The sequence below is a fragment of the Amphibalanus amphitrite genome, unplaced genomic scaffold (genome assembly GCF_019059575.1).
Source record: "Amphibalanus amphitrite isolate SeventyFive unplaced genomic scaffold, NRLGWU_Aamphi_draft 000096F_arrow, whole genome shotgun sequence".
NCBI classification, from domain to species: Eukaryota; Metazoa; Arthropoda; class Thecostraca; order Balanomorpha; family Balanidae; genus Amphibalanus; species Amphibalanus amphitrite.
In genome coordinates, this window is record NW_024881591.1 from 686,175 (window position 1) to 705,184 (window position 19,010).

General features: G+C 50.8%; 2 protein-coding genes across 13 annotated transcripts in view; one reads left to right on the forward strand and one right to left on the reverse strand.

Moving 5' to 3' along the window:
* On the forward strand, positions 1 to 14,732 carry LOC122380342. Of its 2 annotated transcripts, none has more exons than XM_043363413.1 (8): positions 1 to 578; positions 861 to 1,039; positions 1,462 to 1,631; positions 2,882 to 3,057; positions 6,677 to 6,863; positions 7,445 to 7,806; positions 12,735 to 12,983; positions 13,595 to 14,732. In XM_043363413.1, the coding sequence occupies exons 1-8, from the start codon at positions 390 to 392 to the stop codon at positions 14,360 to 14,362; spliced, it is 2,280 nt and encodes a 759-aa protein (XP_043219348.1). In that variant the 5' UTR covers positions 1 to 389; the 3' UTR covers positions 14,363 to 14,732. The 2 variants fall into 2 exon arrangements, with proteins under 2 accessions (XP_043219348.1, XP_043219349.1); XM_043363414.1 differs by having other exon boundaries at positions 10 to 578; positions 6,680 to 6,863.
* The window catches only part of LOC122380344 (folate receptor beta-like), a 14,911-nt gene continuing 10,506 nt past the window's right edge, over positions 14,606 to 19,010 (reverse strand). For all 11 annotated transcript variants that reach the window (XM_043363418.1, XM_043363421.1, XM_043363424.1 and 8 more), the window contains exons 2-5: positions 18,543 to 18,701; positions 18,057 to 18,245; positions 17,602 to 17,817; positions 14,606 to 15,880 (exon numbers count right to left, since the gene is read on the reverse strand). In XM_043363418.1, the coding sequence (XP_043219353.1) occupies positions 15,680 to 15,880; positions 17,602 to 17,817; positions 18,057 to 18,245; positions 18,543 to 18,695 (759 nt within the window). In that variant the 5' untranslated portion in view covers positions 18,696 to 18,701 and the 3' untranslated portion in view covers positions 14,606 to 15,679. The remainder of the gene's footprint in view (positions 15,881 to 17,601; positions 17,818 to 18,056; positions 18,246 to 18,542; positions 18,702 to 19,010) is intronic.

Here is a 19,010-nt window from a genome sequence, read left to right on the forward strand (position 1 = left end):
TTTCAAGGCCTTGAATAAATCCAGCGTTGTAGACTTTGCACCTTTTCAACGCCACATGGCGTCACAATTGTCTGTATCAGGACAAACGCGGGCGCCTGCCTCAGCTGCTGACTTTATTTTAGCTTCATCAAATATACCTCAAGACTCGCTCATTTCCTGGTAACAATCGCTTATTGCACGAGATGCTAGACCGGTATTGTGCATTTGGTCCCATCGGAAATGCATAACTGCGTGAAGCACTGTGACTGTGTGATGTGCTTAATTACGTGATTGATTTAATTGATAATAATACACTATTTTCAAAAACACTAAAAGAACGTCTAGCATTAACTTTGTCACCTCAAAGACTCTTTGGCCTGCCTTTTTGGCAGCTTTTCTGTTTCCTCATCATGCCACTGTTTCAACTAGCAGTGTGTGCCATATGGCGGGAGCACGAAGGGTCACTGAAGAAGTCAACGTCACCTCTGACACTGTCTTCCAAACCCGCGGGCTATTTGCATCTGCAATATGACCTGCTTCCTTCTGCCTTCTACAAGACATGCTCCGTCTCCCTGATTAACTGGGGCAGAGTTGCCAAGGTAGGTGAATAAAGTTAAGCACCGTTCACCACTATAACTGAAACAATTAGTATCGCCGTAAAATGTGTTTTTAAGCCATAAATGGCCGTTGGCCAGTGAGAAGTTCAGTTCGGTTCCTCGTTTTTGACTGGACTCGTTACGACTTCATTCGGCGTCCGTTCCCGTTTCTCCTATGAGCTTGTCGCAGCTCCCACCTTTGGCCCCGACCCTGTGATAGTGTCCTCGTGCCCGTCCGCACTATACCGGATGGTAACGACTGGCGCCCATTCCTGGCCGCTGCAGCTGGTGACCGGTGACGGCTCCAGCTCGGCTCTGGCCCCCATCGTGCACGGTCACAACGTGTCGGCCATGGTGGCGCTGCTGGAGCACCCGATCGCCGTCAACCAGGACGGCATGCTCGACCTGCTGCACCACAAGGTCAACGTCACCGTCACCGAGGCCAAGGAGGCCGTGCCCAGCGCGTCAGTAGCCACGCCCCGTCCCCTTGCGTCATACACCCGCCACCGGCTGCAGCGCGGCGGCACTCCGCGGGGACGCGTCGCCCGACGCTTCCATCAACCTTTTCATTGTAGCTTGGCCATCGTGCTATGAGAAAGCGTAACTGATAGGTAGTTCGCAATCCGCAATGTAACGCATAATTCAGCGAAATTGTTTCAACCGAATTACGTTTCATTTATGTCTAATTTGAGTTATCTGTGATTTTGAGATACCATTACTCATTTATTTCGACTTTTTGTTTATTATATGACTTTGTATGCTGCTGTTCGTTGAGCTCAGCACCAGCCCCGTCCCGTCTATGGCCTGGTGGATTTATTCGGCTGGCCAGCTGGCACCCAGTGGTCGCAGCGGCTGTCCGATGCCGAGCTGACCGCCTCTGCCGCAGGATGCGCACCAAGCGGCCCGGTCACGTGGAGATGGTGGGCGCCGAGTGTGGCGGCGCCGCGCCCTCGGCCGACCAGGTGACGCTGACGACACCGATCGCCGAGCGCGCCGCCGAGGAGGAGCCGGCCGGAGAGGAGGCGCGCCCGCTGCCGCTCGAGCCCAGGGAGAAGGGTGAGCACCGAGCAAGACAGACCAGAGCAGGCGCACACGTACCGGCCGAACGGTCTGTGTGGTCGACAGTCCGCAGTCTGAGCGGTTATCGCATAGACCGCAGTTGTTAGAGAGCTGTATCATCTGTGTGTCATCAGTTAACCCTCGCATGTGTAGGGGGGGGGGGGGGGGTCGGATGGACCCCCCCCATGGTTTTTCGCGAATAACTCGCGTAAAAAGCGGCCGATCGCGACGAAACTTTCAGTACCCTCGCATTGATCAATTTTACACCTACCCTGGAAATTTCATGACCCTGACCCAAATGACCTTTGACCTGTGACCTCTTTTCCGAGACCATGTTTGGCCGGAATCGCGATTTCGCGTATGTCGGCTCGCACTAGCCGCGTGTTTGCAAGCTTTTCGTGGTTTCAAACGTTCAAACATGTGATTTGATGTTACTCCCGTGTGTGTCAAGGTCACCTGAAGGTCAGGTCAGGTCATTGACCTTTGGTGACCTCGGGTGACCTCGGGTCATTTTTCGAGTTTTACATTTTTCTAGGCTAGTTTTTGGAGCTAAATTCGAATTTAGCAACCATTTGAACATTTACGAAGTAGTTTTGGTGACTTCGTAACATGTTACGAAGCTGTCAGAGGCGGTTGACACGTACTACGAATACCCGTCACGACGCCTACTGGTTGACCTGACCTGACCTGACCCGACCTGGTCTAAATGCTTCAAGACATCATCTGTGATCAAAACTAACACGATATTCGTGATCAGCACCCCGAAAAACCCCTTAGCAGCCACACTTTACGACTTTCTAACAGGTCCTAATTTTCCCGACTTTGGGTCATTGACCTGACCTGGAAGGTCAACCAATGACCTAGGACCTTAAAATTGGGTATCATCGGCTTCCTCTCGTCACGGGCAACACGCTCGTTTTTTCCGCGAAGCTCTAGCTCGACCAGGGGCCAAACGGCAAGGGGGGGGGGTCCAACCGACCCCCCCCCCCCCCTACACATTAGAAGCTGGCAAACGCCGCACACATGCGAGGGTTAATCATATAGGTGGTCAAATCAGTCATAGCATATTCCCTGGAAATGTCAGTATCACTGTGGAATGTCTGCTCTTTTTTGATACAGCTCTTACTCAGATTCAGGTGAGTTCCATGTTCATTAGAAGTTCTCCATTGTTGTCTGCCACTATCTATATGTATGCGTACCGCGCGCCGTGACGGCTGGGCGTGGGCCGCCGCCGGGCTCGCCGACAGGCCGCGGCAGCTCGGACGTCTCTGTGAGCAGCACAGTGGGCAGCGACGAGCCGCCGACCGGTCTGGCTCTGCCCATCGCCGCCGGCTTCGGCGCCGTCGGCGACGAGCTCTGTCAGCGGCACTTCACTCCGCTGGTGGCGGAGGCCGAGCGGCTGGTCACACCCGTCCCCGAACAGGTGAACACAAACTGAACTGGTCAACAGGAACTGAACAGGGGAACGGGAACTGAACAGGTGAACGGGAACTGAACAGGTCAACAGGAACTGAACAGGGGAACGGGAACTGAACTGGTGAATGGGAACTGAACTGGTGAACAGGGACTGGACAGCTTAAAATACATACATTCCTGCCAGCGAATCGGTCAACCCGGACGCGATCGCGCCCCTCTGCCCTGTGAACAGGAATATGTACCATAATTACAGCCGTCCCTCAACTGGTGAAAATCCCTAGACGACAGATCAGCAAAGCCTACCAGAAACAGATGTGCATGGCTGCGCACTGCACAGTGCACACATGATGAAAAGTTACCACTATGCATTGGGCCGCTCTTGGAAGAGCTTCAAATGACACAATCACAGCTTCAAATTAAATTCGATGCAAGGTTTTTGATCAAATGTAAAGACACTTTGCTGGGAAAAGTCCCGCTTGCACTAAGTGCTGATGGGAACTTTACTGATACAAGATTAATTTAATAGGCATAGATTAAAGTTTTATGACTAAATGAATGGAACTCCCTTGCGACCCATTATAAGACATTCGCACGACATCGGAAAGACGGACCAATTCTGTTAAGTACCTACACTTTGTTCCGAGAGAGCACTAGACTGCTCGCTCAGGTAATTGTTTTTGGTAATAAAAAAGATTGGTTTTAGAGAGGAATGATGGACAGTCAACCTGCGAATGAGCTCAAGGTTTGTAGAAATTTATGGGTGTCACAGAGCTTACGATTTGTGGCCGGTCCATCACCACGATACCTACCTGGTTTATATCTGTGCTGGACCTCGTGCCACCGAATAACGTCCGTGCCTGGCTTTATTGCTTCTACAATCGGCCCGCGAGGTCGTACTGTAGATAGGCATCTTCCATGGACATGGTACATTACGCATTTTACATGTTCACCCCCTTGTGTGTGTCAGGAACGACAATGCCTACAACAATAATTAATGCTAACGCCGCGGCTGCAGGTCGTTAATAAGTTGCCGTTTTGCCGTCACATTTATTACTGTTAATTGAAGGTTTACATACTTCTATGGCATATTTGAATTGCCTAATCCATAGACCTCTGTATACCGGCATACAGAGGTCTATGCCTCATCATTTAGCTACGTCCACTATAAAAAAAGTATGAATTTCCTTCAAATTGTCGAAATTTAGTAAGATATTTGAAATACAATGGGTGAATCTAACATGTTTTCAGGCTTTATTATAACGGATTGTCAGAAAGCTTCTTGTCCTTTCTGTGCTCCATGGTGTAGGAAAAAGCTGCCATTATGCGCCCGCTTAAGCGAAAACTCTTCTGTGCTTGAACAATGCGTCCGGTAAACGCTCTCTCTGCTTAATAACGATCCTTGAACATTTTTTAACTAAAATCCACCTCCATTCTTGCAAATCAAGTAACTTTAATGGGTAAGTAAAAATTGCGTTTTTCCGAGCCCCTGCAAAAGCGCATTGCATTTAATAAGCACACATGCCAAATTGCGCCACATGAAATAGCCCTTTTAGAGGCAAGGGGGCTTAACCCTCACCGGACCTATTGGCTTTCTTGGCCGAGGGGGGGGACGAGTACGACCCCCCTCGCCGTTTCGCCCCTGGCATGGAGCTAGCGCGTCGCGGAAAAAACGAGCGTGTGCGCCGTTACAAGACGCAGATATTGATAACCGACTTTAAGGTCCTATGTCAACCGGTGACCTCTAAGGTCAGGTCAAGACAAGTGCCCTAAGGTACGGTTCCGTTTTTGGTGAATAACTTCACAAAAAACGGCCGCACAGCCGCGATTCTGGCAGCATCGTGTTTGCCTCGCTCAGGCGCGTCGAATGATACACTTTTTGTTTGGGTGAGGTCAACTTAGGGTGTTGACCTCGTGTCACGGTGAGGTCAGCGCCTCCAGGTCATAAAATTGGTCGAAGGAGGTCACGTCGCATATCATTCGATTCGGCAGGTCTTCCTGAGTCCATTGGTGGCTTTCCCGACTCGCTAGCTCAATTTGTTCGGGAGGTATTGACGAAAAACTAATATGACCCTAATGACGTCATAAATGACGTAACGGAAGGTAAACATTGCAAAGGTGACGCATCGAATCTTGCAAGGAGTGCATGAAATCACGATTCTGTGCAGAGGCGGATCCAGCGGACCCGTTTGGGGAGGGCAAAAGTTTCCGACCCGGCCCACCGCCGCACCGGTGACCAAGCGACTTTTGGAGAGTCCCATTTATCAGTAGCGAGCGGTCAGCTCCTTCCTTCATAATGACCTTTACGGAAAGTCCTGCTTTTCGTCCAGATAGGCATCGACGCCGTGTTAGATTTCTCATCTTTGGGAGGGGCAAAAAGATAGTCTTGCCCACACGATTTAGCTTTGGGGAGGGACAAAGCACATTTTGCCCTCCCCTGGATCCGACACTGATTCTGTGTGCTTGAGATAGCTAGTTGGAGATCGTTCCCGGAGCCAGAATAGCAGCTTTCATTTTTCCCATTGACTTAAAATGGTGAGGTCACGAAAATGACCTGACCTCATATGACCTTTAGGAAAAATCCGAGATATACAAGTTGTAAGGCTCCTGATGGATACTAGGTCCTGCAAGTTTCATTTCCCTGTAAAAGCTCCTCTGGCCGTGAGGACTGAGGGCGTTGCGAGGTTGCGACATCTGAAGACCGTGCAGAAGTTCACTTATGACGTCATAGGTCAGTGACCTGACCTGACCCGAAAATGCTGTTGGTGTCAAAAGATCCGGCTTGAATCAAAGGTCAGGTATGCCAAGTTTCAGCTCTCTACCGCCAGCTGTTCGGAGCTTTCGCGAAAAAAAAAACTATGGGGGGGGGGCTTCCGCCCCCGCCCCCTCGGCCAGCGATGGTTAATGTCCCCTTAATGCCCATGTTGGTCAGTACGGGCCTCTCAGACAGCTAAGAACTTTCTGGGATCCAGCACCGGCCTTCAACACCATAATTGAAGGACCACTTTTTCATATCATTATACGATAACAGTGAAAGCCTCGATTTTAGACATAACCTTAAATACGCCATGGCGCTGGTCGCAATATGTGTAGGCGCAATTTGGAATTTATATCACATGACAGGAAAATTTTGATAATGCTGCACATGTGGCATGTACCGTTTTGTTTGTTGCTCTGCATACTTGGCACACATATGTAACATAACACTACTGAAATCACTTTTTAACCACTCTTCCTCACGAACAGCTGTTTCCACAGAAACAGGAGAACAGGAAATTGCTGATTTACAGTTCAGTAAATAGGTAAGCAAGTTCACGATAAGAAAACACCGCATTTTACAAAATCGCTCCTTTGTAGTACGTGACCTACGACCTTAGCTGTTGGCGGTTGGTCAACCAATATTGCATTGATGATTGTGATTAGAAGATTGTATTCCTAATCCTAACATCAATCAAATTATTAATTTTGCAGATAATGACGAGAGCGCAGCCATAGGAGACCTGGGGCAATATAGAAACTCTCCCGTATGTATGCAGCGAACTCAGCGAATGGTGATTTCTTATGGTGTTAGGGCTTTGATCCGTTTTTATTTTCATTCCATTGACAACCAGCACCTGTATTATTTCAAGCAGATATCCAGCCCAAAAACTAAGGGGGACAAACGGGAAAGCAACAAGGGAAAATCGCAAAGCAAGAAGAAGGCGAAGTCTGGCGACAAGCGGCAGCAGGGTGATAAGAAGGCCGCCGACTCGGCACGCGGCAAGAAGGACAAAAACGAGCTGGTACTCACGTTCAACATGGACTTCTTCTTCAGTGGTAATTCTATTTGTCATCAACCTACATAAGCATGGACGATAAAAACCCTAATACTCATCATGCTATTCTTTTTTTGACACTTATAGGTACATTTACAGCATGAGCCTGAGGATTTTTGCAGAAGGGTGAATGGGGCCTCATTCAGCTCACATTATCAAGCATTGGTGCGATCGATTTTTCTTCAGCTCTAAAGACCCACCGATGTAACGATATGCACTACTGGCTAAAAAATCGCAAGGACCTGTTGGTCAATTTCTTGGTCTATTATTTCTACGAGCACTGCTCACTTATGTGGTCAATCGAGTACCTTTTGGAGGCTGATGCTGGTGACTGAGCCATCTCTGTGAGACAAGCGTGGTACGCCCCAACGGATTGAAAGATCATGACCGCCGACCGGCCTGATGTTTAGATGCCCAGATGTTTCAGTCGTCTTGATGACACATAAGCATTGTCTCAGCTTGCATAGAAATAAGAATAGCAAGGTGCTCCGGCTATCTTCGACGCTAAGAACCACCATTAAAGTGGCGCTTTACCATGGCCCGCATCTGACGCCCCCTCCCGCTTTCCCGCTGTGGCGGCAGGCACGCTGCAGCTGACCGCCAGCAGCGCCCTCTGTGTCGACTCTCCGGGCCTGGTGCAGGTGGCGCTGGTGCTGCGCGCGCCCGCCTTCCTGGCCGCCCGCCAGCGGCTGGCGCTCAACCCCCTGGTGGTGCACCTTCGCGGCCTGGAGGGCCTGCCCGCGCTGCCCACCGGCTTCGCCATGGCGGCCGGCGAGCGTCAGGAGTCCGAGACGCCGCCGCCGCCGGCCGAGGAGGCAGACGGCGGCGAGGAGGCGTCCACGGCCGGCGCCGAGGCCGCCCGCCGGCCGCCCGTCTTCTTTGCGGCCGTGCACATGCCGGACGGCGAGGTGTACTGCTCGCCCGACCAGGACTACGCCCACCAGGTGCTGGCTCCCACATATGTACATCACCTCCGTCTGACAGGTGTCAGTTGACCTTCGCTTTCATGTGGCATCTGCTTCAAAACTTCGATGTATCTCTAATCAACGCCGATTTGATCATGGTTTAGGTTCGTAAAACCATTTTCAAGAAAAATTTATTGACCATCTAACGTTCCCCCCAGTAGGTCATTATGTAGAGGCCGCTTTGATCATGATTTAGGTTCGTGAAACCATTTTCAAGAAAAATTAAATGGCCATCTTAAGTTCCCCCAGCAGGTCATTAGAGGAGCCATTCCGGAACACAACCCAGCAACTATCATGTAGCTGCAATGCAGCATAGTTATTTGTTGCTTACTTCTTGATCTTTTAACCGGCGCCCCGTTGGGCTCTGCCGAGCAACGCGCCCCGTTGGGGGGGGGGGCAATTTGCCCCCCCCCCTAAGATCTCGAGAACCACGCAACCTAGCGACAAGCGGCAAACGGTGTTGGATAGCCCTATCAGGGAACTACCTTGTGACCCATTTTTATTGATCTAGGTCAAACCGATGACGTCACAGGTCAGGTCAAAGGTCGAATTTTCACCGTCTACAGGCATTGCAAGAAATGCGTTGTAAAATCGAGTAAAATGCATTTCATTGAAAATCATCGATGGGGAAATGTTCTTCATACACATATTTTGCTGTTTGAGGTCACTGATACCAGGTCAGGTCACAGAGGTCAAGTCACTGGGGGGTCACAATATGAAAGTGTCGTGTAATACATGTTTTATGGTCCATTTTACATGACAAATGCGATTATGTGGGTCAGGCAGCCTTTGGGGCCAGCTTAGGTCACGTTTTGGTCAAGGTCAGGTCAAGGTCAGGTCAGATTAGGTCAAATTTCAAAGTTGATATTTTTGCATAAAATGGGTATCGATTCGATGCAGCTCGTCACGGGGAGTTCAATGGTGGTCTTTGTTTTTCCCTATGTGGTCTAGAATCGCTAAAAATTGAGTTCAAAAATTTGACGTCATCATTTTTGAACAGTTTTTTTTTTTTCGCTATAACTTGGCCAAAAAACGAGATATCGATCTGAAATTTGGTATGTATATAGAAGAGCGTAGGGACTATCACATATATTCCAGGTTTTTCGAAATTCGAATTTTTTCGATTTTTTTAGTTTTTCTAAAAAAAATCTTTTTTTTTATTTTTAGGGGTCAAAAACCCCCAAAAAATTGAAAATCCGAGATAGCAGTTTTGTAGCGCCGCTTTTTGTCTACTAGACCATATAAAGAACTTTGAAATTGCTTTGTAACTGTAGCTTTGGTGAGCGTTTCAAGATTGCATGTTTTTTGCTCATTTTTGCTCGATCATGACCTCAGTTTGACCTCAATAACTCCTGACCTAAGGTGACCTTAGACTTGAAATTTTGGTGTGAAGGTGTCAAATTGATGCCCGGGAAGGTACTGAAAATTTAGCGGCGCTGCGCGCCGCCGTTTTCTTGCTATTCAGGAAAAACTACAGGGGGGCAAATTGTCCCCCCTGCCCCCCCCCTCCCCAACGGGGCGAGGGTTAAGGCTAGGCCCTTTGGTCTTATGAGGTCATTCTTGAATCGGAAATCGGAATAATGATAAAATTAAGGGAATCATTGGTCTTGGCGGCCACCCGGGTGCACCGCCGTGCGCCACCCTGGGCTGAGCCCGCCTCGGCTCGATGGATGGACGGGTCACCCCACCACACGTGGGCCGGCTCCTGAGAAGCTACTCACGACCGTCCAGTCAGGGCGGTCACCAGAACAGCCGTTGTGAGATATTATTGAGGCGTTGAGAGTCATGGAACTGACGGAACAGGCGACGGATCCGCTGTATCGCATAAGGTTATATTCCTGTCACTAGGTCTAGGTGGCAGCAGTGGTAACGCCTGCACGTGTATGCTGCGCCGCACAAAATTATATTCTTGTCACTAGATGGCCCTAGTAGTAACGCCTGTACGGGTATGCTGTGCCGCACAAGTTTATACTCCTGTCACTAGGTGGCAGCAGTGGTAACGCCTGCACAGTTATGCTGTGCCGCACAACTCACAAGGTTATATTCCTGCCACTAGGTGGCGGCAGTGGTAACGCCTGCACGGGTATGCTGTACCGCACAACTCTTAACCCTCGCGGGGCTGGAGTCTCCAGCCGAACGCGCGGGGCTGGGGGGTAAATTTTACCCCCCTGTTATCTCCCGAACTAATGGTCCGATTTGGAAAATTCAAACGCCAATCGAAAGATCTTATCACGAACAACTAAAAACATGTACTTAATTTATTGAGGTCAAGATCAAGGTCAGGTCAAAGGTACAAATTGCAAGTTCCTACAGTAACGGCCTTGCACCGTAGTTGCCGAAGAATGGAGTCATGGACTGAGACTGATTGTCCAAAACGTGTTCTTAGGCTACCAAGACAATATTCGTTGCATACAATATCATTCAGAGGTCAAGGTCAAGGTCAGATCAGGTCAGGTCAGGTCAGGTCACCAAAAACAAAATATAGAAAAGGGCATGTGCGACACATGTTTTATGGGTCATTTTACTCATAGAATTTAATAGGCACACTCAATAAGTGATATGGACCACCTTTGGATGAATTTCAGGTCGAGGTCAGGTCCAGGACAGGTCAAGTGAGGTCAAATTTTGAAGTTGGTTGTTAAGGCCTAAAAAGGTGTCTATCTAATGCAGTTTTTCACGGCGAATCGAATGGTGCTATTTTTGTTTCCGTACGAGGTCTAGAACTTCAAAAAAAATCAAAATTTTTGTGTGTCGTGACGTCATAAAATTTTGAATAACTCCCACATTTTTGAACCGATTCTTCTAAAAATTGGTATGTAGGTGCACATAGACAACTTCTCTGACATGTATTCCGGTTTTTTCGATACTCAAAATTTTGGATTTTATAATTATTTTCCCAAAAAAGTCACTTTTTTAAGAAAAAAATGGACCAAAATCCAAAATTTTCAAAAAACCGAGATAGCCATTTGATAGACAAAGTAGAATTACGTATACCCTTTTTTGTTACGTCTTGATTCCTTTAAAAATGAAGATGTTAGCGGCGTTTGAAATTTTGCCGTTTTTTAAGCGAAAATGGCGAACATGACGTCACTAAAACGTCAATTTCTAAAAAAAAAATCCGACGGATTTCGCTCAAATTTTCAGGGAACGTGTCAAATTGATGTAAGAAAAGGTACTGAAAGTTTGGCGCCGCCGTTTTCGAGATATTGCAAAAATTCGCGAGGGGGGTTAAAATTTACCCCCCCCCCCAGCCCCGCGCGGGTTAACCCGCGCCCCGTAGGGCTACCGGCGGACCCTACCACCCGTAGGGGGGGGGCCGTATCGGCCCCCCCTAAGATCTCGGAAAGTTACCGGCCGATTTTCAAAATTCAAACGGCGTTCGATAGCCCCGCCCGGGAACTACCTTGTGACCAAATTTCATTGACCTAGGTCAAACCGATGACGTCACAGGTCAGGTCAAAGGTCAGATTTTCACCGTTCACAGGCAATTCAAGAAATGTGCTGTGAAAGCGAGTAAATTGGTAATTTATTGAAAACCATCGATGGTACATTGTTCGTCAAACACATACTTTGCTATCTGAGGTCACTGATACCAGGTCAGGTCACAGCGAGGTCAGGTCACCGGGGGTCACAGTATGAATGTGTCGTGTGATACATGTTTTATGGTCCATTTGAAACGACAAATGCGATTATGTGGGTTAGGCAGCCTTTGGGGCCAGCCTAGGTCACGTTTTTGTGAAGGTCAGGTCAAGGTCAGGTCAAATTAGGTCAAATTTCAAAGTTGATATTTTTGCATAAAATGGGTATCGATTCGATGCAGCTCGTCACGGGGAGTCTAATGGTGGTCTTCGTTTTGCTCTACGAGTTCTAGAATTGCCAAAAATTGAGTTTGAAAATTTGACGTCATCATTTTTGAACAGTTTTTTCACTATAACTTGGCCAAAAAACGAGGTATCTATCTGAAATTTGGTATGTAGATAGAAGACGGTAGGCACTATCACAGATATTCCGGTTTTTTCGAAACTCAAAAAACTTTTTGGATTTTTTGGCAAATATATCCAAAAAATGTTTTTTTGATTTTTGGGGGTCAAAACTCAAAAATTTCAAAAATTCGAGATAGCAGTTTTGTAGCCCTGTCAATTCTACACCTTTTATGTATTGATCATTTTTCTGTATCTTCAAAGCTGTAGTCCTGACAGGTCTTCTCACGAAGGTCTTTTTTCGGTCGAAAATGACAGAACATGACGTCACTCTGACGTCATTTGTGGCCAACCTATCATAGCCTCTGGAAAAAATTTTTGGTCACAATGTGTAAAATTGATGCCCGGAGGGGTCCTGAAAGTTTGGTGGCGATATCTCCAGCCGTTTAGGAGATATCGACCGAAAAGGACAGGGGGGGCCGTTTCGGCCCCCCCCCCCTACGGGGCGCGGGTTAAGGTTATATTCCTGTCACTAGGTGGCACTAGTAATGACGCCTGTACGGATATGCTGTACCGCATGCCACGTCAGGCCGCTCGGTATACTCTGCTCGGTGTTGCCGTAGACGGGCGATGCGACTTTCCTTATGCAGCCTGGAGCGACACATCGGGTAATGATGATTTCATTCGCTGATTGATATTTGCATTTTGATTTTGAACATTTATTGCCTTATCAACACGTCCAATAGGATCCTTGTATGCTTTATAAATCGTTTTTTTTTTTATCGAAATAGAAGAGTTAAAGGTATGGGGATTGGGGAGCATTCCTCCCAGCTCGTCCATTAGGTACCGCCTTTCTGGATCGGCCAAAGTTACGATAAAGGATCAGGATGGCTGCCCACCCGTGTCCCAGGGGTCGCCGTGCTGCAAACAGCAGTGTAGGCGCCTCTCGGTACGCCGCGTGGTGACGCCAGTGGCTCCGTCCGTCAGGTGACGCTGAACGAGCTGTCAGTGGTGTTTTGCGGCCTGCTGGAGCGCGAGGCGCTCTGGGAGCGTCTGCAGACCGTGCCGCTGCGCATCGAGCTGCTCTGGCGCCACACCACACCGCTGGTCAGCAACAAACGCTTCAACCAGATGGAGATCGACCGCTACATCCACCAGCCGAACCTGGTCAACATCATCAAACAGTCGGGCAACCCGTTCGCCCTGCCCAACCCGCTGCCCACCAAATTTGCAGAGGTGGGAATTGGGAGACACGTACGGGAGATTGGGGACTCGGCGGAGTCCCGTTACAGTGTAGCGGTGTGTGGTTTCCTACACGTGCGTCATTTTACTCCTAAATATAGTCAAAGTGCACGCAATTCAGTTGGAAAGCATACCTTTTAGAGATACATAGTGTCTACGTTTAGGTTGCACTATGACGAATCTCGCGTTACGAAATACGATTCAATATATCCACATATGAATGCGCTATACTGCACCGCAGAAATCGCCCGATTTATTATTGAAATGTGTGCACTGCCGCCTAAATGGGATTAAAAGGTGCAGATGTGATGTGAGCCGTGAGGGCTGCGCGACCACTAGGTCAGCGGTAGTGAATCATTGGGTGCTTCATGCAGCCTACCAGACACCATTATGTCCTACAGAAGCCATTTGGAAATGTATGATATACCTATTCAACACTGAGTCGGTCAGACAACTTCAGACAACAGACAACAGACCTCAGTCAGCTGCAAGGACCGTCTCCTCGCCCATTTGGCGGCTCTGCCCCATGCTCTTGTCTCCTGTCCGTGAGGAGGTCTGACCCGCCGCGCGCTGTCCCCACTCTCCGTCCCCTGTGTGCGCGGCAGGTACTGGTGGACGTCTCTGCCCTGACGCGCGGCGTGCGTCTGCTCAGTGTCGAGGTGCCGCTGACGGCGGTGCCCGCCGGACCGGCTGCCTCTCCGGCGGCTGACATTGAGCGCGGCACGTGTCCGCCGCCGTTCGGGCCGCTGCAGCTGCTGCAGTCGGCGGCGCAGCTGTCCGTGTCCGTGTCGCTGGCCGTGCCGCTGGACCTGCTGCCGCGGCCGGCGCCGGCGCGCTGCGCCTACGGCCGCCTGCTGGCCGTGGTCTCGCAGCGCGGCCTGCAGCGCAGCGGCGTGCTGCAGCTCATCCAGCAGCTCAACGAGCCGCCCAGCCCGGCGGCGGCCGAGGGCGTCGCGCCGCGCCGGCCCGGCGACGTCAGCACGCCGGGCATCAGCGGCTTCTGCCTGGCCGACCGGCAGCTGCACCTGCTGTTCGCCGAGGGGCGCGCCGACGCCGAGCTGGAGCAGGTGGCGGCCGCGCTGCGCGCTCTGCCGCGCCGCGACGCCCGCCTCTGCCACCACTCGGGCCTGCTGTTTGGGGAGCGCCTGTACGCGCGCCGGCCGGCCGCGTTCCGCGTGCTCGAGGGCCGTCCGCTGCGCGCCCGGCTGCTCGAGACGCGCCTCTACACGTCACATAAGCAGGAGGAGCCGGCGCGCGCCGTCCGCGCCATCGGAGAGTGCTTCCGCACCCAGTGGCTATCGGACACGCTGAAGATGAACCTGCTCCCCAGTGAGACCGGCCTGCTCAGCCTGCAACAGCTGCTGGCCGGCTAATCAGGCCAAGAACACCGCCCTCAAACCGATGCCATTGTCAAATCAACGCATGTTGATGCTTTCGCTAGGATAGGCTTACGTAAGGCTATAAAAGTTGCAAAAAAAAAGGGACTGCTGTGTGATCCGTTCGGCATGCATCAGTATCGTGAGATCTCTGTTTCACAGACGGACAACTTGCCAGTACCAATATCGGTAGTATGTAGATAACTCCTCTGCCCCACCGACACTGTCAAAGAAATACCGCAGCAAGCTATAAAATCCAACAGGATTCATAAATGTTTTATTGCACTATATTTTCTCGCATATATGAAAGCTCTCAAAATGTACAATATTCCTTTCAGCGGTAAGCGGATATAAAAGCTCTACAAAACGTCCTGTGTCTCTGTGTGCAGGGCAGACACACCTGTACTGCGTATAATACAGTGTACAGGATTCGCGGCGCTGCGGAGGGCTGCTCGGTCGCCGCTTTTTACCAGTGGGCTCAGGTCGGACATATAGGTGAACAAGGCTACCTGCTAACGCTACTCGGCCTCTCAGTGGTGAAGTGTCAGCCGCTCAGCCGGCGTGTTTTTGTGGGAACTGTTTTGACAGCAGCGACCGAACAGCTCTCGAGCCGGCGACCTGTGAGCGTAAACAGCACAGCGCTTCCCCAGGCATCAGCGGCTGAGCATGCATCAGCTGTGGGCGGACCGGCCGCCCCAACATGTGTGTGGAACAAAAACGCAGTGACTCATACCACCCGTAACACATGTTGAGGAAGAAAAGCGCATTTAGTTTTCAGATCATATCTTGTAAAGTATCTTCAGGGTATCTTATCGAAGGTATCTTGAACCAAATGACTGATAGCGAAAGACGGACTGTCTCTCGTATCCATCAAAACACGTACTCTACAAATTACCTTGGTAAGTTGTCGCAAATCGCTAGTATTGCACTACGGTGTGGGACCCCGCCCCGAACAAAATCCATTACCACGCACCGGGTCCAGCTCCTAATCCGAGCCGCGGCGTCCCGTCTATGTACATAACACCCGCAGCCGACGCCACAGTCGAGCGCTGTCGGAGACGGACCACCCGAGACGGCAGTCTCCAATACAGGGTATCAAAACACGCCACTCGTCTAATATCAGCAAAATGAGTACCTACCGATCGACTACAGGAGAATACAATGGGTTGCAGCAGATCTGGATCAGATCGCGGCACTCAGGCCGCCGTGCCCGCGCCGCTGGTCGCCGGCTCCAGCTGTTCGACCTTCGGCGCGGAAGCTCGATCACAAGACTGACCTCAGTGGGCGCTCTGTGCTCGACACACGGTGACCGGGTCAGGGGCAGGCCGCTGCCGCCAGCGCTGCGGCCACCAGCCACGCGGCGGCCGGCGGCGGCAGCGACCACGCGCCGGCCGCCACCACCCGCTCGGCCCCGATGCGCGCCACGGCGTCATTGGGGTTCCCCTGAGCGGGGTCGAACCAGAGCTGCATGCACGGCTCCGTGTCCGCCGTGAACTTCCACGAGTGGTCCCACACCTGAAACGGCGGCACGGTCGGCGTCAGAGCGCAGCTCACACTCTCCGTCCGCGTACCGGTCAGCTCACAGCCGGTCTGAGTCACAGCGCAGCTCACAGCCGGTCTGAGTCACAGCGCAGCTCACCGTCCGGCTACACGGGCCACTGTCCGGCTACACGGGCCACCGTCCGGCTACACGGGCCACTGTCCGGCTACACGGGCCACTGTCCGGCTACACGGGTGACCGCTCCATTATACGGGCCACCGTACGGTCAGACGGGCGACGGTCGGATCACGCGATCCGGCCAGAGGATACCGACTGTAGCTGATGTGGCGCTTAGCAGGTCTGCCCGCGCCGAGCGGTGTGATGACTCGGGCCAACTGAGAGCACATACCGCTGCTGACCGGGCGCTGTATCAACAGAGACGGACTGACCGACACACGCTGATGACACACAGCACGATATATGTTCCTGACGTAGGGTAGCGGAATGATTTATTCCGTGGTTTATATGATGCATATTTTCTCAGACATATTTATCAGGAATAGGGTGACAAGCGTAAATTGTACCTAACGTAGCCTTGTTAACCCTCGCACTTGTAGGGAGGGGGGGGGGGTGTCAGATGGACCTCTCCCTCGTGATTTTTCGCAAAATACTGGCGCAAAAAGCGGCCGATCGCGACGAAACTTTCGGTACCCTCGATTTTATCAAGTTTTCACCTGACCTGAAAATGTTATGACCCTGAACCAACTGCCCTTTGACCTGTGACCCATTTCTCGAGACCATGTGTGTTTGGCCGGAATCGCGATTCGGCGTATGTCAGGTAACATTATCCGATCGTTTCCAGGCTTTTTTTTTGTTGTTTTAAACGTTCAAACATGTGAAATGATGTTGGTTCCATGCATTATGGTGGTTGTCAAGGTCACGTAAAGGTCAGGTCAAGGTCATTGACCTAAAATGACTTTGGTTCACTTTTTCGAATCTTACTTGTTTCTAGGGAAGTTTTTGGAGCTGAATTCGAATTTAGCAACCATTTGCACATTTACGAAGCAGTTTTGGTGCCTCCGTAGCATGTTACGAATGTCAGTGGTAGGTGACACCTACTACCTACTATGGATAGCCGGCAGGACGCCTACTGGTTGACCCGACCTAACCCGACCTGGCCTGAATGCATGAAGAAATCGTCTGTGATCAAAACTAACATGAAATTCGTGATCAGCACCCTGAAATACCCGTAACACCACCACTTTACGAAATTCTCAGAGATCTCGATTTTTCCAAATTTTTGGGTCACTGGCCTTTGGGACTTGGAAAGTCAACTAATAACCTTGGACTTTGAGATTGGATATGTTCGGCCTTCTCTCGTTCTGGGCAACAGCTAAATTTTTCCGCGAAGCTCTAAATTGATCAGAGGCCAAACGGCTGGGCCAGGGTCCAATTGACCCCCTATACCTACTATGTTTATTATGTACGTTTGTCGTTTAATGGTAACACTCACCACAACTCACCGGTCAACATCTGTGCACAATCTGGCTATAATACTACCTTTGGTTTGCCCTCTACGAATAAAGAGGTGCTAGATCGGAAAAAATCCCTACTTTGCGATGGGGGCAGCCCCCTCCCAGAGTCTGTCCGATGGGGGCAGCATCTCCCACATACCCACCCAAAGTAATCTTGACCCACCCCACCACCCCTCACACACATACACAAACCGTGGCCGCTGAGCGCGACCATGTGTCACCTTCTCGCAGAAGTTGTCGGCCGTCTGGTAGACCTGCTCGAATGTGAAGCACGGAGCGCCGGCCGGGCAGTGGTTGGTGCCGTTCTTCCAGCGGAAGTTGCGCGTCCAGTTGTCGGTGCAAGTGAAGTCGCGTTTGCAGGCCTCGAACCACATGGTGCAGTGAGTGGCGCACAGTGGCACGTCCACAAAGCGTTCGTTGCGGATCTTCATGTCCACCTGAGGGCCGGCAGACGGCGTTCCGGCGAGTCAGATTCTCAGTCACACAGACGCGGACAACAGACGAGTGCAGCACCCACGCTGCCACATGTAACCATGCATCGCCGGCCATCCTACCAACTTACTGAAAACAGGCAAAACAACTACTGAATAGGAATACCACAACACCCGCCTTCCAGCGGGCGCACAGTCCACACCGAGCGCGCTCTCTGGCCCTGGTCGGACAGGGCATCCCCCACCTTTGTGACCCAGGGTCCGATGTTGGGCGAGCACTCGTAGAAGCAGTGGTCGCGCTGGAAGTACCAGCGGCACTCGGCCGACATGGTGCGGCCCGGACAGTGGTCGTACGTGAAGCCGTGCAGCGAGGAGGTGTGCAGCGCGCGGCTGATGTTGGCCGTGCAGCAGGCCCGCTCACGCCACGGAGAGCACTGCACAGAGGCGGCGGCAGTCAGCGCCGAGCGCAACGGCCTGCAACACTCAATAGGCAACAGCGTCTGCAGTCCACCACAGACTGCCTATTCCAGATAGCCTATTCGAGCCTTTCAATGTCACACAGACTAATCGTAACCAACTCAGGTAGGGTAGACAAGATACAGCAGTAAGTATGAATGCTCTAACAGCACAGCAAGATAAAAACCTGCATCGACATTGGAATATCTTGTTAACACCATTTTGGACAAAAAAATATTAAGCTAAATTTTAAGAAGGCCAGATGGATTTCTTACAAATCTGTGCAGTTCGTCCTCTGGTCCTGGCCGAGACTTGTGATGTTTTCCATCCAGGCACCAGTTGAGCATATCATCAATGTTGTCAGTTAGCTGCCCACGTGCTGAGGCCACACAGGCCAGCAGCATACCAGCAGTTAAAAGGAACCACATGGTAGCCTGCAACAATCAGCAATGCTGGTGAGCAGATGAGATATGCCAATAAAAACATCTGTACACACATATGGCTATTTCATTAGTTTTTGACACACAGAATTAGAGAGTGATACATGACACACTCTAAAGCCATCCAGCAACACTTTGATCTGGGAGCTGTTTAGTCACATTGCTTATCAACAGGCTGCCAGCCTGCTGCTATTTCTTGGCTTTTCATTAGTAAACTTCCTGTGGTCTGCATGGCTGACCAATGAGAGGCCAAGGAACACCAGCAATGAAGTTCCTTTGAAGGAAAACCAGCGGCATGCTGAT

Coding starts and splice junctions, on each gene's coding strand:
- LOC122380342 (XM_043363413.1), top strand. CDS start 390: ATGCCACTGTTTCAACTAGCAGTGTGTGCCATATGGCGGGAGCACGAA. Junction 579..860: donor ACTGGGGCAGAGTTGCCAAG/GTAGGTGAATAA, acceptor TGGCCGCTGCAG/CTGGTGACCGGTGACGGCTC. Junction 6,864..7,444: donor CATGGACTTCTTCTTCAGTG/GTAATTCTATTT, acceptor CTGTGGCGGCAG/GCACGCTGCAGCTGACCGCC.